The 17,519-nt window shown below is 40.0% G+C and overlaps 2 protein-coding genes across 6 annotated transcripts in view; one reads left to right on the top strand and one right to left on the bottom strand.

The window, feature by feature from the left end:
- LOC117990791 (uncharacterized protein DDB_G0287625-like) overlaps positions 1 to 17,519 on the top strand; it is a 242,750-nt gene that overhangs the window by 89,441 nt on the left and 135,790 nt on the right. The gene's annotated exons all lie outside the window — the stretch shown is intronic.
- atl (atlastin GTPase) overlaps positions 1 to 17,519 on the bottom strand; it is a 28,098-nt gene that overhangs the window by 5,280 nt on the left and 5,299 nt on the right. For 3 of the 5 annotated variants that reach the window (XM_034978089.2, XM_034978088.2, XM_069504602.1), the window contains 10 exons: positions 11,102 to 11,155; positions 5,946 to 6,169; positions 5,253 to 5,402; positions 4,500 to 4,655; positions 4,048 to 4,197; positions 2,947 to 3,085; positions 2,219 to 2,403; positions 1,490 to 1,711; positions 414 to 628; positions 15 to 81 (listed from right to left, as the gene is read on the bottom strand). In XM_034978089.2, the coding sequence (XP_034833980.1) occupies positions 15 to 81; positions 414 to 628; positions 1,490 to 1,711; positions 2,219 to 2,403; positions 2,947 to 3,085; positions 4,048 to 4,197; positions 4,500 to 4,655; positions 5,253 to 5,402; positions 5,946 to 6,169; positions 11,102 to 11,155 (1,562 nt within the window). The remainder of the gene's footprint in view (positions 1 to 14; positions 82 to 413; positions 629 to 1,489; positions 1,712 to 2,218; positions 2,404 to 2,946; positions 3,086 to 4,047; positions 4,198 to 4,499; positions 4,656 to 5,252; positions 5,403 to 5,945; positions 6,170 to 11,101; positions 11,156 to 17,519) is intronic. The other 2 variants (XM_034978091.2, XM_034978090.2) reach the window with 1 other exon arrangement.

The raw sequence follows: 17,519 nt of genomic DNA, 5'->3' as shown, positions 1-17,519 counted from the left end.
TGTAAATAACTCACGTTTTCCCATAACCAGCTCGCTGATTCATCTATAGTGACGCCTAGTTCTCTCATCTCCCCGCTGTATCTGTAAATACAACAAACAGCATGTCACAAAAAAAATGAAGATTATGTGAATGATAAAAGATCGACTTAACTTGCAGCTCGTTCCGGCAATGCGTGGAACAGAAATTACTTTTTAAACAGCATAATATTTTAAATCAAATCTTTGAAAAGAGCAACCGTGAGTTTCTTGCTGGTTCTACCTTCTTCTTGTTCTTGCTGGTGGGTACAATAGGCATTTCGTACCAATGGCAGATGCATTTGAAGATTCAAAAGCACTTGTAAAAGTTTATTAGAATAAAATATTTCTATTCTATTCTAATAAACACAATGCCTGGCATCCAATATTGTGCTCACCTGATGTATGCCCACAGTGCTAGCGTGAGAAGCGCTACGCCCATGGTGAGGTTGCAGAGGTTGGCCAGAGGGTACAATCCCACCAGGCCGAGGACCCCGCTCAGTACGTAGAAAACAAGCGCGATCGCGAACAACACGGACGGTGTGCGCGCAGCTTTGAATATGTTCTTACTCTCGTTGTGCGCGCGGAACTGTAGGAACTGGTCTTCTAGGTCCTGTGGGAGAAAAGATCACTTTTATACTAGATGAAACCCCCCGACTTTCTTTACGTGGATTAAGGTTTCTTAAAAATCCAGCGGAAACTCTTTTTATTTTCCGGGATAAATAGTAGACTATGTCACTCTTCAGTACTACAGCATGATTTTGGCGTTGGCAAAATTAAAGTTTGCCGATCTGTTGCTCTGTTGCGACGTGATTGAAGGACAAATCAACAACAAATACACTTTCGCATTTATAATATGGGCAGTGATGATGCCCATGAATATTAGTATGGATATGGATTCTGTAGCTATTAAATGTAAGTCTTAGCAAGATATGGTTTACCCTGCACAGTTATGTCGGATAAGAAACAGCAATTTGTTTCACAGAAATATTACGAGTCTCCCGCTTGTTATGAGGGTTATCAATTAGTTAATTTTAGGCAAATCCCCTGGAAATTTCAAGTATAATTTTTAAAGATGATCAAAAGGCTCGTTGGGTAAGAACCATATTTTGTAGGTATTTAATAAGTAACAAATCAAGAGATTTTTGTGTTGATGTTATTTGAGGGATCTACTCCAAGTATATATTTCAGGTAGACTTTGCAGTTGGCAACCGCGATGCACGAAACTTTGTGCTGCTCGATTGTATGTAAAGTGTCGCACGTCGCGGTCACTCGCCTCGAATCATATATTTCTATATAAAGTCTAGCACAAGTGTCGCTTATCACATGTCGGAATCGCATAGCTCAAAGTCTACTTTTACGAAGTTTCAGGATGCTCATTTCCTCACAATTTTAATTCCTCAGATTTTTGTTGAGTTTTGTGAGCAAATGATCAAATAACTCTATTTTAAGCGGATTCTAGAAAGTTCTGTACCTGTATCAGTTGCTCGCAGTAGGCGCGGCTGAAGTCGTCGCCGCCCATCTTGCGCTTGGCTCGGAAGGCATGCAGCGCCTTGTCGCGTATACGAGCGTGCTCGGCCTCCAGCAGCTGGGCTTGCAGGAAGGGCCGCGCTCCTCCGCAGATCTCCTCCATTAGCGTTGTGTACACTTCTCGCGCTTCTGCTACTGCTGTCAAATTGTTGGCTTCGGCCGTTGCCTGGGAATAAATATACTTGACTATAGTCAACAGAAGGGGAAAATTATAGACCATTTACAATGGGACAGCAATCCGACACGACCGCAGAGAGATCAGGAGCAAGAACTACTTGTTTAAGTGCTCGCCAAAACACAATCAAAACACCGTCATCTTCCTACCTCCCAGGCTAGTCTGAGAAAATTTTGACAGAAAAGCTCATAAAGCAATACCTAACTATTCTCAGCCAAACCCGGAAATCGATCCCAGGACCTCAACATCCGCAGTTGAATAAGCTAACTTCTAGACTAACGTGGTAATCAAAAACAAGTAACAGTACGCGGCTGAAAGTAATGTACATCAGCCTTTAGAATGACATTTCACGTATATAGGTCATATAGGTATGACTGTCACTCATACCTATATGACGTTTTGTCGGTCTAAACGACAGAGACAGTGCTCTACAAATTTGATATCTCCTTCTAAATGTATGTACATTACATTCGGCCGCGTACTGTATAATGAACTCACCACAAGCATACTTTTAGGTTCCGGCAATTCGTTTCCCCTGTAAATGTTCATGTAGCTCTTGAAATAGTGCAGCAGTTCCTTGGAGCGAACTCGCTGGCCGTTGATCTGCTTCGGCATTAGGTTGTGTGGCGCCAACAACATCGGCACCAACTGCTGAAGAGATCGCTTGAACTCCGGCTCGATATCTGCAGGTAGAGTGTATGAATTGAGGAGCTGGTGAACCAAATCTGCTGTCCTATCTCTAAAAAGCGTTTAAGTGCAAAAACTATTTTTTTTTTAATTTTTTTTTTTTTTCCATAATAAATCTTCGGTTGCTAAGATGTTTATTTCTACAATATGAAGTAATTATAATTGGCAATATTTTTTGTGATTTAAGAACAGCGTTTGATTAAGTCTATCAATAAAATATAAATAAAATTTATTTAAATTTACTGGCAGATGATAATAACTTAAAATTGCAATTGGTGTTACACAAGGTACTAAGTTGGCTTTAGCGTTGTAATTAGTCATAGCTTTTGGTGCACCGCAAGGTATTCTGCTAGGCCCTTAGTTTTTCTTACGTAATATGCGGTAGACTAAATGGTAAGATAGTTTCATGTCACTTTAGCACAAAATCGGGTTTGAATTACGCATCTGTTTTTCGTAAAAAGTATTAACTTTCAGCATATTTGGTAAATCAAAATTAAATTAAGAAGATATTAAGAAGAAGATAAGATCTGACCACTCACCATTAAGTCGTCCGTCGAAATCAGGGCTGGTGGCAACTTTGAGTCCAGGGTGTGGCATGAGGAAGCATGCTATCTCCGCGAAGCATGATGTGATGTGTTTGCGAAGCGATTGTAACTCTGGGTGTTGTTTGTCCGATACCTACAACAAATAAATGAGTATTTAATAAGGTTAATGGTTCTAATATTAACCTACATAAATAAAGCCTTGACTCTTGACCTACTTAACTTGATGTTTATCTAAATATATAAAAGGAAAAGGTGACTGACTGACTGATCTATCAACGCACAGCTCAAACTACTGGACGGATCGGGCTGAAATTTGGCATGCAGATAGCTATTATGACGTAGGCATCCGCTAAGAAAGGATTTTTGAAAATTCAACTCCTAAGGGGGTGAAATAGGGTTTTGAAATTTTGTAGTCCACGCGGACGAAGTCGCGAGCATAAGCTAGTCTAAATATATAAAAGGAAAAGGTGACTGACTGACTGACTGACTGATCTATCAACGCACAGCTCAAACTACTGGATGGATCGGGCTGAAATTTGACATGCAGATAGCTATTATGACGTAGGCATCCGCTAAGAAAGGATTTTTGAAAATTCAACCCTTAAGGGGGGGAAATAGGGGTTTGAAATTTGTGTAGTCCACGCGGACGAAGTCGCGAGCATAAGCTAGTTTCTATTATAAGAAGTAATTATAATTGTCATTTTTTTTTGTGATTTAAGAATTGCCTTTGATTAAGTCTATCAATAAAATATAAATTAAATTTATTTAAATTTACTGGCAGATGATAATAACCTTGATGAATTAATAGTTCTTATTTTATTTTATGAATCAATAGTTTATATTTTTTTATTGAGTATTTCAGATATCACTTTAGACAACTGACAAGTTGTCTCTCGGTCTGACAAAAGATATATATCAGAAATTTCGTCATTGATGCAATTTTTCATTCCTTTCAAAAGTTTATTTTGAAATATTTAAGATGTTACTGTGTGATGTACTGTTAACTATGAAAATATAATACTTAAAGGGATTGAATTGTCGCCACAGATGTCGCTCAGACGATAGCTAAATAGAATATAATGAAATAAAACGCACTTTTAGTCTCCTCTGTAAGATGGTCTGTCCGCCCTGGGCGCCGTAGGGCGCTTCGTAAGGAAAGCTCCAGTCCCTGACCACGAACTGTAGCCGTTGGAAAGGGGTCCGTCCACCGTCTTCGAGCGCTAAGCGGCCATATTCTGTAAATAACTGTAACACAAAATTGTTCATTACACTATAAATAATTTTATTCAAATGACATAAACCCATCTCTTGCGTAAAAAGATAGCACTAGATTTAGAACTGCCGATAGTTTAGAAATTGTGTACAACACCATTAGCCACGATGATCTAAGAATTGGAGCGAAGCAAGGTAATGTCTCAGCTCCTCTACTATAGCTACTTTATATCGATTTATCTTTGATTTGATTTAAAATATGAAGAATCCACCAAAATTGCAACTTATTATATTTCAAAGGTAAATAAAATATAACAGGTGATTAGACAAAGTACCTGTAAGTGTTGCAGATCGTCTTCCTGTATGTTCTGAGAGAGGTTGTATATCTGAACAGATGACAGCATAGTAGACAGCGCGAAAACCGTTGCACAGTCACGCACCGTCGACTCGCTGTCGAACGCGCCTTGTGTATCTAGCAGGATTATTGCTACCTAGAGACGGGGAACAATTTAAAATCACTAAATTGGATTAAATAATGATATTGGGGCCCATTCTCTTGTACACAATCTCTAAACTGAACTAAATTAACAGGTCTTAAGCTAGTGCTATCTTTTTCCGCTAGCATCATTATGAAAGGGATAGCAATAGATTTAGACGTGCCATTTTAGTTTAGTTTAGAGATTGTGCACAACGGAATTAGCCTATTTGAAAGATTTCTCGGAAGAAAAGTCCTTGCTCAGAGAAATATTGAAAGAAATAAATATTGAGAGCATCAAGGACTTAGGATAGAGTATACTCTTGAACGATTTAGAAAATATAATACGAGGGTAGAGCGATGAACAATTCAAAAAAAAATTATTTAAATAATGATTTATGGAAAAATGATGATTTTTTAATTTTGGATGATTTATCAATGTCTCATTTTGGCTTTTGGGCGCCAAAAACTTTAAACATGTTCATTTAAGTTTAAACAACTGAAATGTTTAAAAAATAACTTATGTCCGTCAAGACTCTACCGTAAGACGGTTCGGGAAGCAGATTCTACTGAGAAGAGTGGACAAGAAACTCGGCAGTTGCACTGTATGTACCTTCTCCCCGTCATCGAGAGTGGCCTTGAAGATCTCGGACCACATGAGGATGCCGGTGGTGTCGCGCTCGGAGCCGCCACGCCAGCTGAAGCCCACCAGCGGCTCGTCCTCGCTGCCCAGCCACTCGCCGCCGCCGCCGCCCGCGCCGTACTGCAATACACTCATTGAGTCAACGAATTATAAACTACCCGCAGATTTAGATTTTTTTAAATACCCAGAAACTCTAACTTTCCGGAGTAAAAAGTAGCCTATGGGCGTTTGTGCACTCATCCGTGATTTTCAGATCCGTGAAAAAAATACGAATCGATTGTATGTATTTGTATGACGGCTACTTCGAAGAATTACGGATACGAACCGAATACGGATGAGTGCACAAACGTTCGTCCGTCCGTCTCCAGAATAAAACTATATTTGTGCTTGATTGGTTTAGTACTGTAGACGTGAAAACGTGACATACAGACAGGCAGATAGACACAGAAACAGCATGTATAACATTAGAGATTGAAATATCTATGAATTACTATGGATTGTTTCGAGAATTGACTGAAGAGCCGATAGGTAAGTAGGAGCAAATTTTTTCAATCGGTTTCTTAATCTTGCACTCTTTGATAATTTTGTAACGGGATTGCGAAAATCTATTTGACTGAAGACAGAAAGGGATCGAGATAAGACAAGAGTTTAGATTCCGCTAACCTTGTGGTGCATGTACCGGAGGAAGAAGTCCAGCAGGAAGGACTTGCCCTTCCTGAAGGCACCAGCGACGGAGATGACGACCGCAGATCTGTCCTTGATGTCCTCCTGCAGCAGCAGTTCCTCGAGCGCATCTTCGTCGAGTATGAAGGAGTGGTCGGGGCCGGTGTTCACGATTTGCACGCCGTGGGGACCTGCCTTCGGCGCCGGCGCCGGTTTTTCTGTCACTGCACAAGAAAATACTTCATTGTTGGATTATTTTGATTGTTGACCTCTTATGGTGCATCCACACATGTCGCCGTGTCGGCCAGCGAGCAAAGCCAGTGCAGCCACACTTGAGTGATTACGTAAAACGTTGCAGTAGCGACTGCAACGCGACAGCAGTAGCAATCCGACAGTTCATTTGCTGTCTCTCTTCATCTTCTTATTTTGCTTTGTGGCTATTGCTGTCTCTCTCTAGCCGGACATTTGACAGCAATGATCGCGAGATATACGCCTGTCGCAAGTCTGTCGCGAGATACGTAATCACCCCCGCGCCGGTGGGATTGAATAAGGACTCACATTTCACGCTAGTAAAGCTGTCTCTTATGTGAATTTTCAAAAAAGCTGAGTTAATAACTGTAATATCTTTTTAGGGTTCCGTATTTTTGTATGAATAAAAACCCTTGTAGATTAGTCATGTCTGCCTGTCTGCACGATATGTGTTCCTATCTAGCACAATAAAAGTTCAATAACATATTATGTAATGTTATTGAATTTTGATGATTTATCATGATTTAAGACAAAGTATCAGCCCAGATCTAAGGTGCTGATGTAATTTAATCCTTTGTGTCCGTTTTCACACGCTTCTGCTTAATGAAATTGAAACTTCCTTACCCCACTGACAACTAGTCATTACATAATGTGTCTTATGGGCTTTTAAATAGGGTATAATATAAGGTTGCCTTAGTCTGTGGCAAGCAAGTCTGTATCATGTATCTTTCTCGGTAACAGGTAGGAGTGGAAGGGTTTGATACGGTCAAGAATTTTTTGTGCTACTTTTTGAGAGTGTACAATATAATTACCTATACCCCGTTCATTAGCATCATTCAACGCGCTTTTGGACAATAATGCTCAATGGGACCCATTTAATGATGGGTCTATAATACTGGTTCGGGAGTTACTGAAGTACGCTGAGAGCATTGCATGAATATGTCATTCAATGTTCTCAGCGTACATATTCAAAATTCTTTGATCTTTTATCGTTATGTATTTTATGTCTTTTTCTTGTACCTTTATTCGTATTTAAATTTATTATTAATCATCTAGTTAGTGTAAGTGGCACTGCCGTTCTAATTAGATATAAAATAAATAAATAAATAAATAATTGGTGGTAATTTTGAAGTACTCAGGACATCAAGGACTAGAAATCGAAAATTATTACTTTTATAGCAGAAGTTAACAGAGATAGCGCGCACTACAGTTTTCCGTACGTTTTTTCCCGCAAAATCTGTGAATTATAAAACTACATATACCTAAGCGCGCGCACTGCGGAATTAATTCCGCACCGGATTTTGATAGATTTAAACATTGACTTATCACTTACCAATATTATAAATGCGAAAGTGTGTTTGTTTGTTGGTTTATCCTTCAATCACGTCGCAACGGTGCAACGGATTAACGTGATTTTTTGCATGCTAATGACCTGGAGACTGACATAGGCTACTTTTGATCCCGGAAAATCAACGGGTTCCCACGGAATTTTTAAATCCACGCGGACGCAGTCGCGGGCATCAGCTAGTTATATGTAGTATAAATTCATATTTACGGGTTTTAAAACGCACCGCAATTCTAAGAGACCAAAAGTTCAAAGAGACTCACAGACTTTAGTCAATCTAATCCGCGAAAATATGGTCGCACCACAGTTAGATCGTTAAACTGTGGCCGCAAGTTGCTCAGGCCCCTGGCCCAGTATAGCGGCGGCGCTAGACGCAAGTACATACTGTATGTCATTAAAACACATTCCAAGCAGCTCAGGTACATATACCTACCGCTTATCGCTAGAACTTGTTAACGATTCTTATTGTTAACGCTTACGTCTTTAAGCCCTGCTCTCCACAGCATTGAGCTAAGCTACAAACACAAAGCTGGCAAATTCCAAATACTTTTTGATGTGAAGGTTGTTCTCGCTTCAACACGTATACACACACAGATACACAAGTCAAACTTATAACACCCCTATTTTTGGGTCAGGGGTTAAAAATAAATAAGTACGTGACAGGTCGACGTGGGAATCGGGAACGGGACGCCCCGCACACCCGCACGTGGGCACGCTCGCCCGCACCAGGTTAGCGCGGGGGCTGTGCAGTTGTGCGGGGCGTCCCCGATTGCCACGTCGACTTATCGCGTACTTATGTATACTTATTTATTTTTAACCCCTGACCCAAAAAGGGGGGTGTTATAAGTTTGTGTGTATCTGAGTATCTGTCTGAGACATCGAACCGATTTTGATTTCGTTTTTGTTCGTGGTCACGACGGACCACGACACATGCAACTGGGTCGAAATCAAGTCAAAATCTTCAAAAATTGTGGTATGTAGTACCTACCAGTTATCTATATTTATTTACTACAGAGGCCAATAAGTATGTTATTGTTATAATTTTTAGAGGGGTTTTGTGTCGATTTTTTTTAATTTTTAATTATGTACATTTTAATTGTGTATTTTATTTATACACTAGATGACTAGATGATGCCCGCGACTTCGTTCGCGTGGATTTACGTTTTTTAAAATCCCCGTGGGAACTCTTTCATTTTCCGGGATAAAAAGTAGCCTATGTCACTCTCCAGGTTTTTGACATACCCATGCAAAAAATTACGCCGATCCGTTGTTCCGTTGCGACGTGATTGCAGGACAAACCAACAAACAAACACACTTTCGCATTTATAATAGGGGTAGTGATTTAATTGTGTTTACTATACAAAGCTACGAATTTATGTTTCACGCTTGTTATCGCTCAGCTCTCTATGGTTGCGGTGCCTATATCAAATCAAATATGGATGCGAACTTTCGCTAGTGATAATGTCATTCACCCATTCGCACCTCGCGACTCGTCTCCGCGGAAACAAGAATAAATAGAAACTGACCCGGAATGTGATAGCCTAGTGGTTAGGACATCCGCCTTCTAATCGCAGGTCGGGGGATCGATCCCGGGCACCTCTAACTTTCGGAGTTATGTGCTTTTTAATTAATTAAATGTCACTTGATTTAACGGTGAAGGAAAACATCGTGAGGAAACATCAAAGGTGTGTGAAGTCTACCAATCCGCACATGGACAGCGTGGCAGACTATGGCCAAAACCCATCTCACTCTGAGACCCGTGCTCTGTAGTGAGCCAGCGATGGGTTGATCATGATGATGATGATGATGATGATGACCCGGAATGTGCTCATCCTATCTACTTGATTCACAACTCTCTGGCTCAACGCTGAGCTTCAATTAATAAAACCTCGATAGCTCAACGGTAAAAGGAGCGGACTGAAAAACCGGTTGCCGGTTCAAATCCCACCCGTTGCACTATTTTCGCGCCTACTCCAAGCACAAGCTTTGCTCTTGATTCCAGGGGAAAGGGGAATATTAGTCAGCAATTAACTTGGCTAATATTCTTTAAAAATAAAATTAATGAATCAGCCTGTTTGCGTCCACTGCTGGACATAGGAATCAGAAATGCGTGTTTAATTTCAGTAATACAGATAGACATGGTTTACATCACGTTTGTATCAATATTGAGTGTTATCGCGCGCCGTTCTAGCGCGCAACGCACGTCCCGACCTTCGCGTCTATTTCCAAGCCGTTGGAAACATAGGTAGTGTTAGTATTTCCTTTTCATCAACGACAAGTTCGCGCTTGACTGATATCTTGCAGAATGATGTCTTGAGCCGCATTTAAGGTTCTCAGGTGCTTCGTTGATGTAAGAATAAAACCACGAAATGTTTTTTTTTAAAGAATATTAGCCATTTTAAATGACTAAACATCCCCCTTTCCTCTCCAATTAAGCGTAAAGCTTGTGTTAGGAGTAGGTACGACAATAGTGCAACGGGCGGGGTTTGAACCGTTCCACCTTTCGGTATTCAGTCCACTTCTTTACCCGTTGCGCTATTAAGGCTCAAATGAAATGAGCCAGAAATGAATGTGCCAAATGAATTGTGGCACACACTGTAATTACATATTCTATGCCACTGACGTTTGGGTGATATAAAAGGCGGTCACTGAAAATCAGCGTTGGGGCGTCTGGTACCTCAGATATTTGCTATAGAGGTGTGTGTCTGAGGGGTCCGACGTCTCAACACAAGCTGAGTGGCCTACCTGTTCGAGGTGTTGCACTGCTGTACAGGACGATATTGCCTGCCCTACACCATGTACCACCCATATACCTCGAATAAACATTATTCTATTCTATAATTATGGAAAGCGAAGTATACGTGCCGACATTGCAGCGGCAATGTGCAAAAAAAAGCAAGAGATTGAAAAAGAATGTTTAACTGACTGACTGTCATACGTTATAGATGAAGTTTTGTTGGTGTTGCCAACAGTATTCAAGATGGAAACGGAGATTCTATTCAGGAACAGGAGGTCGGAGGTTTGATCCTGGGCACGCACATTTAGCTTTTCGGAGTTGTATGTTTTAAGCAATAAATAGCCTGCATGCTTAAGGGTGAGATCTATAGAGCGCACTCTGATTTAGCGCGACTAAGACAGAGTTAAAAAGAGACAGAGCTATATCTCTCACATAAATCTGTCTCGTTTTAACTCAATCTTAAGTCTGAACAAAGTCAAAGTTCGCTCTATAGATCTCAGTCTAAGAGTTCTCCATGTTGCAGAGGCCCAATCCGTTCTTGACTAGCGTGGTAGACTATGACCAAACCCTTTCTCATTCTGAAATAAGACCCGTGCTCAGTAGTGAGCCGGCGATGGGGTGATAAATGATTATAATGATGATGAATAAAATAAAACAGTCCGAGAAAGCGTTAACGAAAATCTGTCCAAGGAAACGGACAATTTAAAAAAAAAATAGAATTGCGGAGAAGAACGAGAGCGCTGCATGGCAAGAAGCGAGTAGCGGAAGTCGGTAAGACAGACACACGCACAATGTGAACACTAGACAAGACATTGGACAACTTACTATGTTTGGTCTTGCACGAAATTTGCAAGCTCAGCTTCCCCACCACTTCATCGCCTAAAATCAAAATTCTTACATACACTAATTATATTATTAACCATTTTCGTCTATCCGTCGTGTCTGTCTATTGGGTATACTTCCCGTTTTTTTTAAATTCTATGTTAAGCTGAAAATCCAATATCTTCTAAAGCATATATTTCAAAACAGACAACTAATAAATAAAAAAATAAAATAAAAATCTTTTTTATTCGAATAAACTTTTACAAGTACTTACGAATATTCGGATGCATCTACCACTGGTTCGGAATGCCTTTCCTACCGAGAAGAACCAGCAAGAAACTCGGCGGTTGCTCTTTTCAAATATTTGATATAGGTACAAGATTATGCCATGTATAAAATAGTATTTGCAGTCTTGTGCGTTGCCGGAACGAGCTGCAGGTCAAATCCACGCTCTTTTATCATTTAGATAATCTTCAATTGTGTAATATGCTTTTAATTCGGGCATGTCGTCATATAATTTTATTTTTCATTTAAATAGAGCTATCCAACAGTGTACGACTCATCTTGATTGGACATGGGTACCAAAGCGCCCATCCTCCTTTGGTAGTGAGGTAGCTCTTATAGCACAAGTAAAGGAATAAATCCGAAAACCGTGAACTTAAGGTTACATCAGAGAAAAAATTTACATATTGTGTTCATGAACAAATATGTATTGGTATTTCCAATTTTCAAAATTAGATAACTATACCAAGTGGGGTATCATGTGAAAGGGCTTTACTTGTACATTCTAAAACAGATTTTTATTTATTTTTATGCATAATAGTTTTCGATTTATCGTGCAAAATGTCGAAAAAATACGACTGTAATACGGAACCCTCGATGCCCGAGTCTGACTCGCACTTGGCCGGTTTTTAGGGTTCCGTACCTCAAAAGGCAAAACGGAACCCTTATAGGATTACTTTGTTGTCTGTCTGTCTGTCAAGAAACCTACAGGGTACTTCCCGTTGACCTAGAATCATGAAATTTGGCAGGTAGGTAGATCTTATAGCTGACATTTGGGGAAAAATCTGAAAACCGTGAATTTAGGGTTAGATCACACAAAAAAAATTAAATTGTGGTCATGAACTAATAATTAGTATTTTCAACTTTCGAAGTGAGTGACTATATCAAGTGGGGTATCATTTGAAAGGTGTTCACCTGTACATTCTAAAACATATTTTTATATATTTTTATGCATCATAGTTTTTGAATTATCGTGCAAAATGTCGAAAAAATACGACTGTAGTACGGAACCCTCATTGCGCGAGCCTGACTCGCACTTGGCCGGTTTTTTGTCATAATCATACCCAGTCTTTAAAGCCTACCTATACGTAATCGCCTCTGCACAAAGTTGTCATACCTACTATCAGATGAGATGTTAACTAAAAGGTATACCAACTAGGTCAGCTCATTGATAATTTCTCAGATTCTTAGACCATTTGAAGACTTCATAACGAAAACTGACGCAAGTGTAAAGTTAGTAGTTAAAGCTACTCAGCTCAATTAAGTATTCGTTGCTTAACAATTTAAACATCTACGATCGAAAAGATAAGATTCAAATTAGCTTACAGGAGATGTGTACGAAAAGTGAGTAATTGTATACCACTATAACCTGTTCAACACTTGGAACTAAGTAGCATCCACGGCAAGGTATTCTGGCATTTATGGTTAACACAACAAGATGCATATTCGTATGAATACATTTCGCAAGCTAAGTGCACAGTCAACTCTCGCGAACAAAATCAAAAGCTTCTAAATAGAATAGAATCGTGCAACAAGGTCGTAGGAATCATTGTGAGGCTTTATGTAACCCGCGTGATGGTTTCTAAACAAACTAACTGGTACAGTGGGCCACAGTAGGTCAAATTACGATAAATATACATAATTAATGCATTATATCACGGACGTGTATGGGTTATTTCAAAGAAACAATCGTTTATCAGACGTCATAATATGATTTTAATAGTTACCTAGTTGAATGTATTTTACCTGGGCGAGGTTAAAGACACTTAGACTAGCAAGAACTTCTTGCAAGTTATTCCGCAAATACTTGCAGAATTGTTTACACTACGAGCAATATTGTACATGTAAAATTGTGACTTGCGGCAAGTCCAGCAAGTTACAAAACTTGCGGAAGTGAGCTTGACGTGATTGTTTACACGGTAGAAATAGCGGCAATAAAAAGAATAGGAGATAGGCGAGAAAGGTCCGATTAAATCATGGAAAGTACAAGACGCAAAGAACACCATAAACAGAACCAGTGGAAAATTAAACTAGATGACGATTCAAAAGCACTCGTAAAAGTTTAACTTGAATAAAAATATATTTTCTCCCTGCGGAAAAGGATTTCGTCTTTCGGACATCGACCAGAGACCCAAGATGGAGCGCGCTTGCCTAGAAGATGCCTATTCTATTTTTCATCATTGTAATCATAATCTCTACAATTACATACTCGTAGTATAAAATAAAGTCGCTTCCCGCTGTCGGTATGTATGTTTGAACGCGTAGATCTTTTAAACTACGCGACGGATTTTAATGCGGTTTTCACCTCTAGATAGAGTGATTCAAGAGGAAGCTTTATAGGTACTGTTCAATTCTCAAAAAGTTAGAGATCCCTAGGGAAATTGAAATAATGTGAATTAGGTAAAAAATCGAAGGTAATGCGCAACAAAACGAGACGGAGGAGGGGGTATGGTATGGATTTTTGGTATAGTATGGAAGTATGGATTACGCCTCACTGACACCACATTAAAATAAATAAATAAATAAAATAAAAATCTTTTTTATTCGAATAAACTTTTACAAGTACTTACGAATAGTCGGATGCATCTACCACTGGTTCGGAATGCCTTTAGTATTTTTTTTTAATTTTTTTATTGCACCCATGCGAAGCCGGAGCGGTCGCTAGTAAATTATAAGTATAACAAGTGGGGGCGCCCTCTAGCAAAGCTAGCCAGATGGACCGGCGACGATACATATAAAGACGTAAGCGGCTGTATGAGGTAAGATAAGGACCGGGTGTGGTCAGTGGTGGCGCTCTTTGGGTCTTTGGGAAAGGTCTAGTTCAGCCCTGGACGTCCGCATGTTGATCATGATTGTATGCATACTCTTTCCAGTCCCTGTCACAATGTAAACTGCTCCGTATTGATATGGAATCAATTCGGAGCAGTATTTTTTTTTTAATATTAGCCATGTTAAATGACTAATATTCCCCTCACACAACCGCGGCGCGAATTGACTCCCTTGAAAAAGGACCCCGGATGGGTTCGAAACTAGTCCGGCTAACGTCGACTAAACACGTGAGTAAAGCCAGGACAGATATTATATATAATATTCCCCTTTCCTCTCCAACTAAGCGTCAGGCTTGTGCTAGGAGTAGGTACGACAATAGTGCAACGGGCGGGGTTTGAACCGTCGACCTTTCGGTTTTCAGTCCACTCCTTTACCGGTTGAGTTATTGAGGCTCTATTAATTTGTGAACTTCGACCGTGAAATAAAACTTATGTCACTTTCTTTCGGTCACTCGACATTTAGGTCAATTCGAAACCCCACATTGGCTTCCAACCACCTGTCGCTCGCATATCCTGCTATAATCACCACAATGTTGATGTATCATTATACGCTGGCTTCCCTCCAGCCCAGGTTATTGACACTACCACATAGTATTTGGGAGTCAGCCAGGGTTTCGTGTAATGAGTTTTTCTATATTAACTAGGTACATCAATTCGTTAGGATGTCTAGAATTATCTATGAATAGTTTTCAGCTTGATGGAATGTATAAATGGGCTGTTTGGCGATCGTCGTCAGTTAACCAAAATATTATTCTTCGTTCATGACGTCGATCATGCGTTCCTAGGACGGACGTCAGGGCTATTTCCTATTGAATAATATAGATGCCATAAATATACTATGGGCTAAACGCTAACTATGGGCCTCTTAAGAAAGTCCAGAGTCACTCAGCGGGCGATGGAGAGAGCTATGCTTGGAGTTTCTCTACGTGATCAAATCAGAAATAAGAAGATCTGTAGGAGAACTAGAGTAACCAACATAGCTCAATGGGTTGCGAAGCTGAAGTGGCAAAGGGCAGGGAACATAGTTCGTACAACCGATATACGTTGGGGTCCCAAGGTGCTGGAATGGCGACCTCGCACCGAAAGACGCAGCGTTGGAAGACCCCCCCACTAGCTGGACGGATGACATCAGACGAGTCGCAGGGAGCCGCTGGATACAGGTGGCGCAAGACCGTCGCGTGTGGAAGTCCCTACAAGAGACCTATGTCCAGCAGTGGACGTCTATTGGTTGATGATGATGATGAAATATACTATACTCTATCCACAGAGAAAAGTTACTAAACCCTGGACCTCCCACTAACAAGACCACAGCGCTTACCACTGCGTCAGGGAGATCACCGAATCTTTGTATCCATAAAAGTCAAATTGTTTAGGCGGCAGAAAAAATAGTTGGATAGTATCCAAAGTGGCGTTTAGATTGTCTTCCTGCATTCTTCTCGCACCTAATTTTAAATAGAATTCGTGGCAATTTTGGAGACGGACCGATATCGATAACCTTATCTTAGATATTTCCAATAAAGATAAGCAAAATCGGTTAAGCGCAGATCATATACCTACTGGGTTAGTGTGAGTTAACTAAAATTCGAGATCTATGCACCACTAGGTCAGCAATCAATAAACTAGTCAGTTGGAGAGCGAAAGAAGTTTGGATATCTGCTACTTATAGTCCGTACAAATTGACTCCTCACGCACCACTTTAATTATATGTCAAAGTACGGTTCACCTTTAAAACAAGGGCTAAAATCGTACTTTTAACATGTTTGACACACAAAGTTAAAATAGCGCGTGAGGAGTTAAATTTTACGCGTTATACTTACTTTATGCAAGCCATGATGTAGTATAAATTAATCATATTTGCCAGCTGCTCAACTAATCAATTTTCACACTTGACTGGGTAAAAGATATCTGGAGGATTTTTAGATTCATAACAAAACAAAATATGGTGGAATATCAACAGCAAAATGAATCTGATATATAAAATTCATTTCCAACTTCGATTTTGAGTTGAGCATGAGTTGAGACGAATTTTCGTTGAATTTGACTGACTGACTGATCTATCAACGCACAGCTCAAACTACTGGGACGGATCGGGCTGTTTTTAGGGTTCCGTACCTCAAAAGGAAAAACGGAACCCTTGTATGATCACTTTGTTGTCTGTCTGTCTGACAAGAAACCTACAGGATAATTCCCGTTGGCCTAGAATCATGAAATTTGGCAGGTAGGTATATCTTATAGCTCACATTTGGGGAAAAAATCTGAAAACCGTGAATTTTTTGGTTACATCACACAAAAAAAATTAAATTGTGGTCATGAACTAATAATTAGTATTTTCAATTTTCTAAGGTTTGATAATAATATCAAGTGGGCTATCATATGAAAGGTCTTCACCTGTGCATTCTAAAACAGATTTTTATTTATATTTATGTATCATAGTTTTTGAATTATCCTGCAAAATGTCGAAAAAATACGACTGTAGAACGGAACTCGGACTCGCACTTGGCCGGTTTTTTAAATTGTAAATATCAGTTTGAATGTTTTGCAGACGTGTGGTCAGAAAAAACCTGTACACTCGAAGGTCTGCCAGCTAAAAGAACAAAAAACGACCGCAAGGTATCGATGTACCTAACATATACCTATGTATCGAATTCGTTATGTACACAGACGTTTATACCGGTGGTTATGTACCTATAGGCAGTGGTCCGACCACGCACCGGCGAGAAAACGACTAACTATCGGCGATTTTCTCTTTCAAGAAAGGCACAATAAATGTACGTTCCGTGTAAACGAAAGAGATGCATATATCAAAAGTTGCTCTCTGACTGTTCACACTGCCGGCGACGACTCGCTTAAGTCGCTTAGTTTTGTCGCTGAGCGATGAGCTTTCAAAAATAAACTCGCTCAGCGATATTCGTTCAGCGATGCTCGCTCGCTTGAACACGTGTAACTTTGGAAGGCATACATAGAAAACTGGTAATGCATGTAAATATGTAGTTAGTTGTAATGGGCGGATATGCGTCCGTTAGCTCGACCTCTGAGACGTTACACATACCACTTGGTGTGTCGTCGGTCAGCGATAGAAAGCCATTGCTTTTTGTTAACCATCTAATCGACTTGTGCTTAATGTGATGTACTAAATATACATATAAAAGGAAAAGGTGGCTGACTGACTGACTGATCTATCAACGCACAGCTCAAACTACTGAACGGATCGGACTGAAATTCGGCATGCAGATAGCTATTATGACGTAGGCATCCGCTAAGAAAGGATTTTTATGAAATAGGGGTTTGAAATTTGTGTAGTCCACGCGGAC

This window comes from Maniola hyperantus, chromosome 18, assembly GCF_902806685.2.
Source record: "Maniola hyperantus chromosome 18, iAphHyp1.2, whole genome shotgun sequence".
In the NCBI taxonomy this organism is placed as follows: Eukaryota; Metazoa; Arthropoda; class Insecta; order Lepidoptera; family Nymphalidae; genus Maniola; species Maniola hyperantus.
Note: the sequence above shows the minus strand (reverse complement) of the source record. Positions and strands in the feature narration are given on the sequence as shown.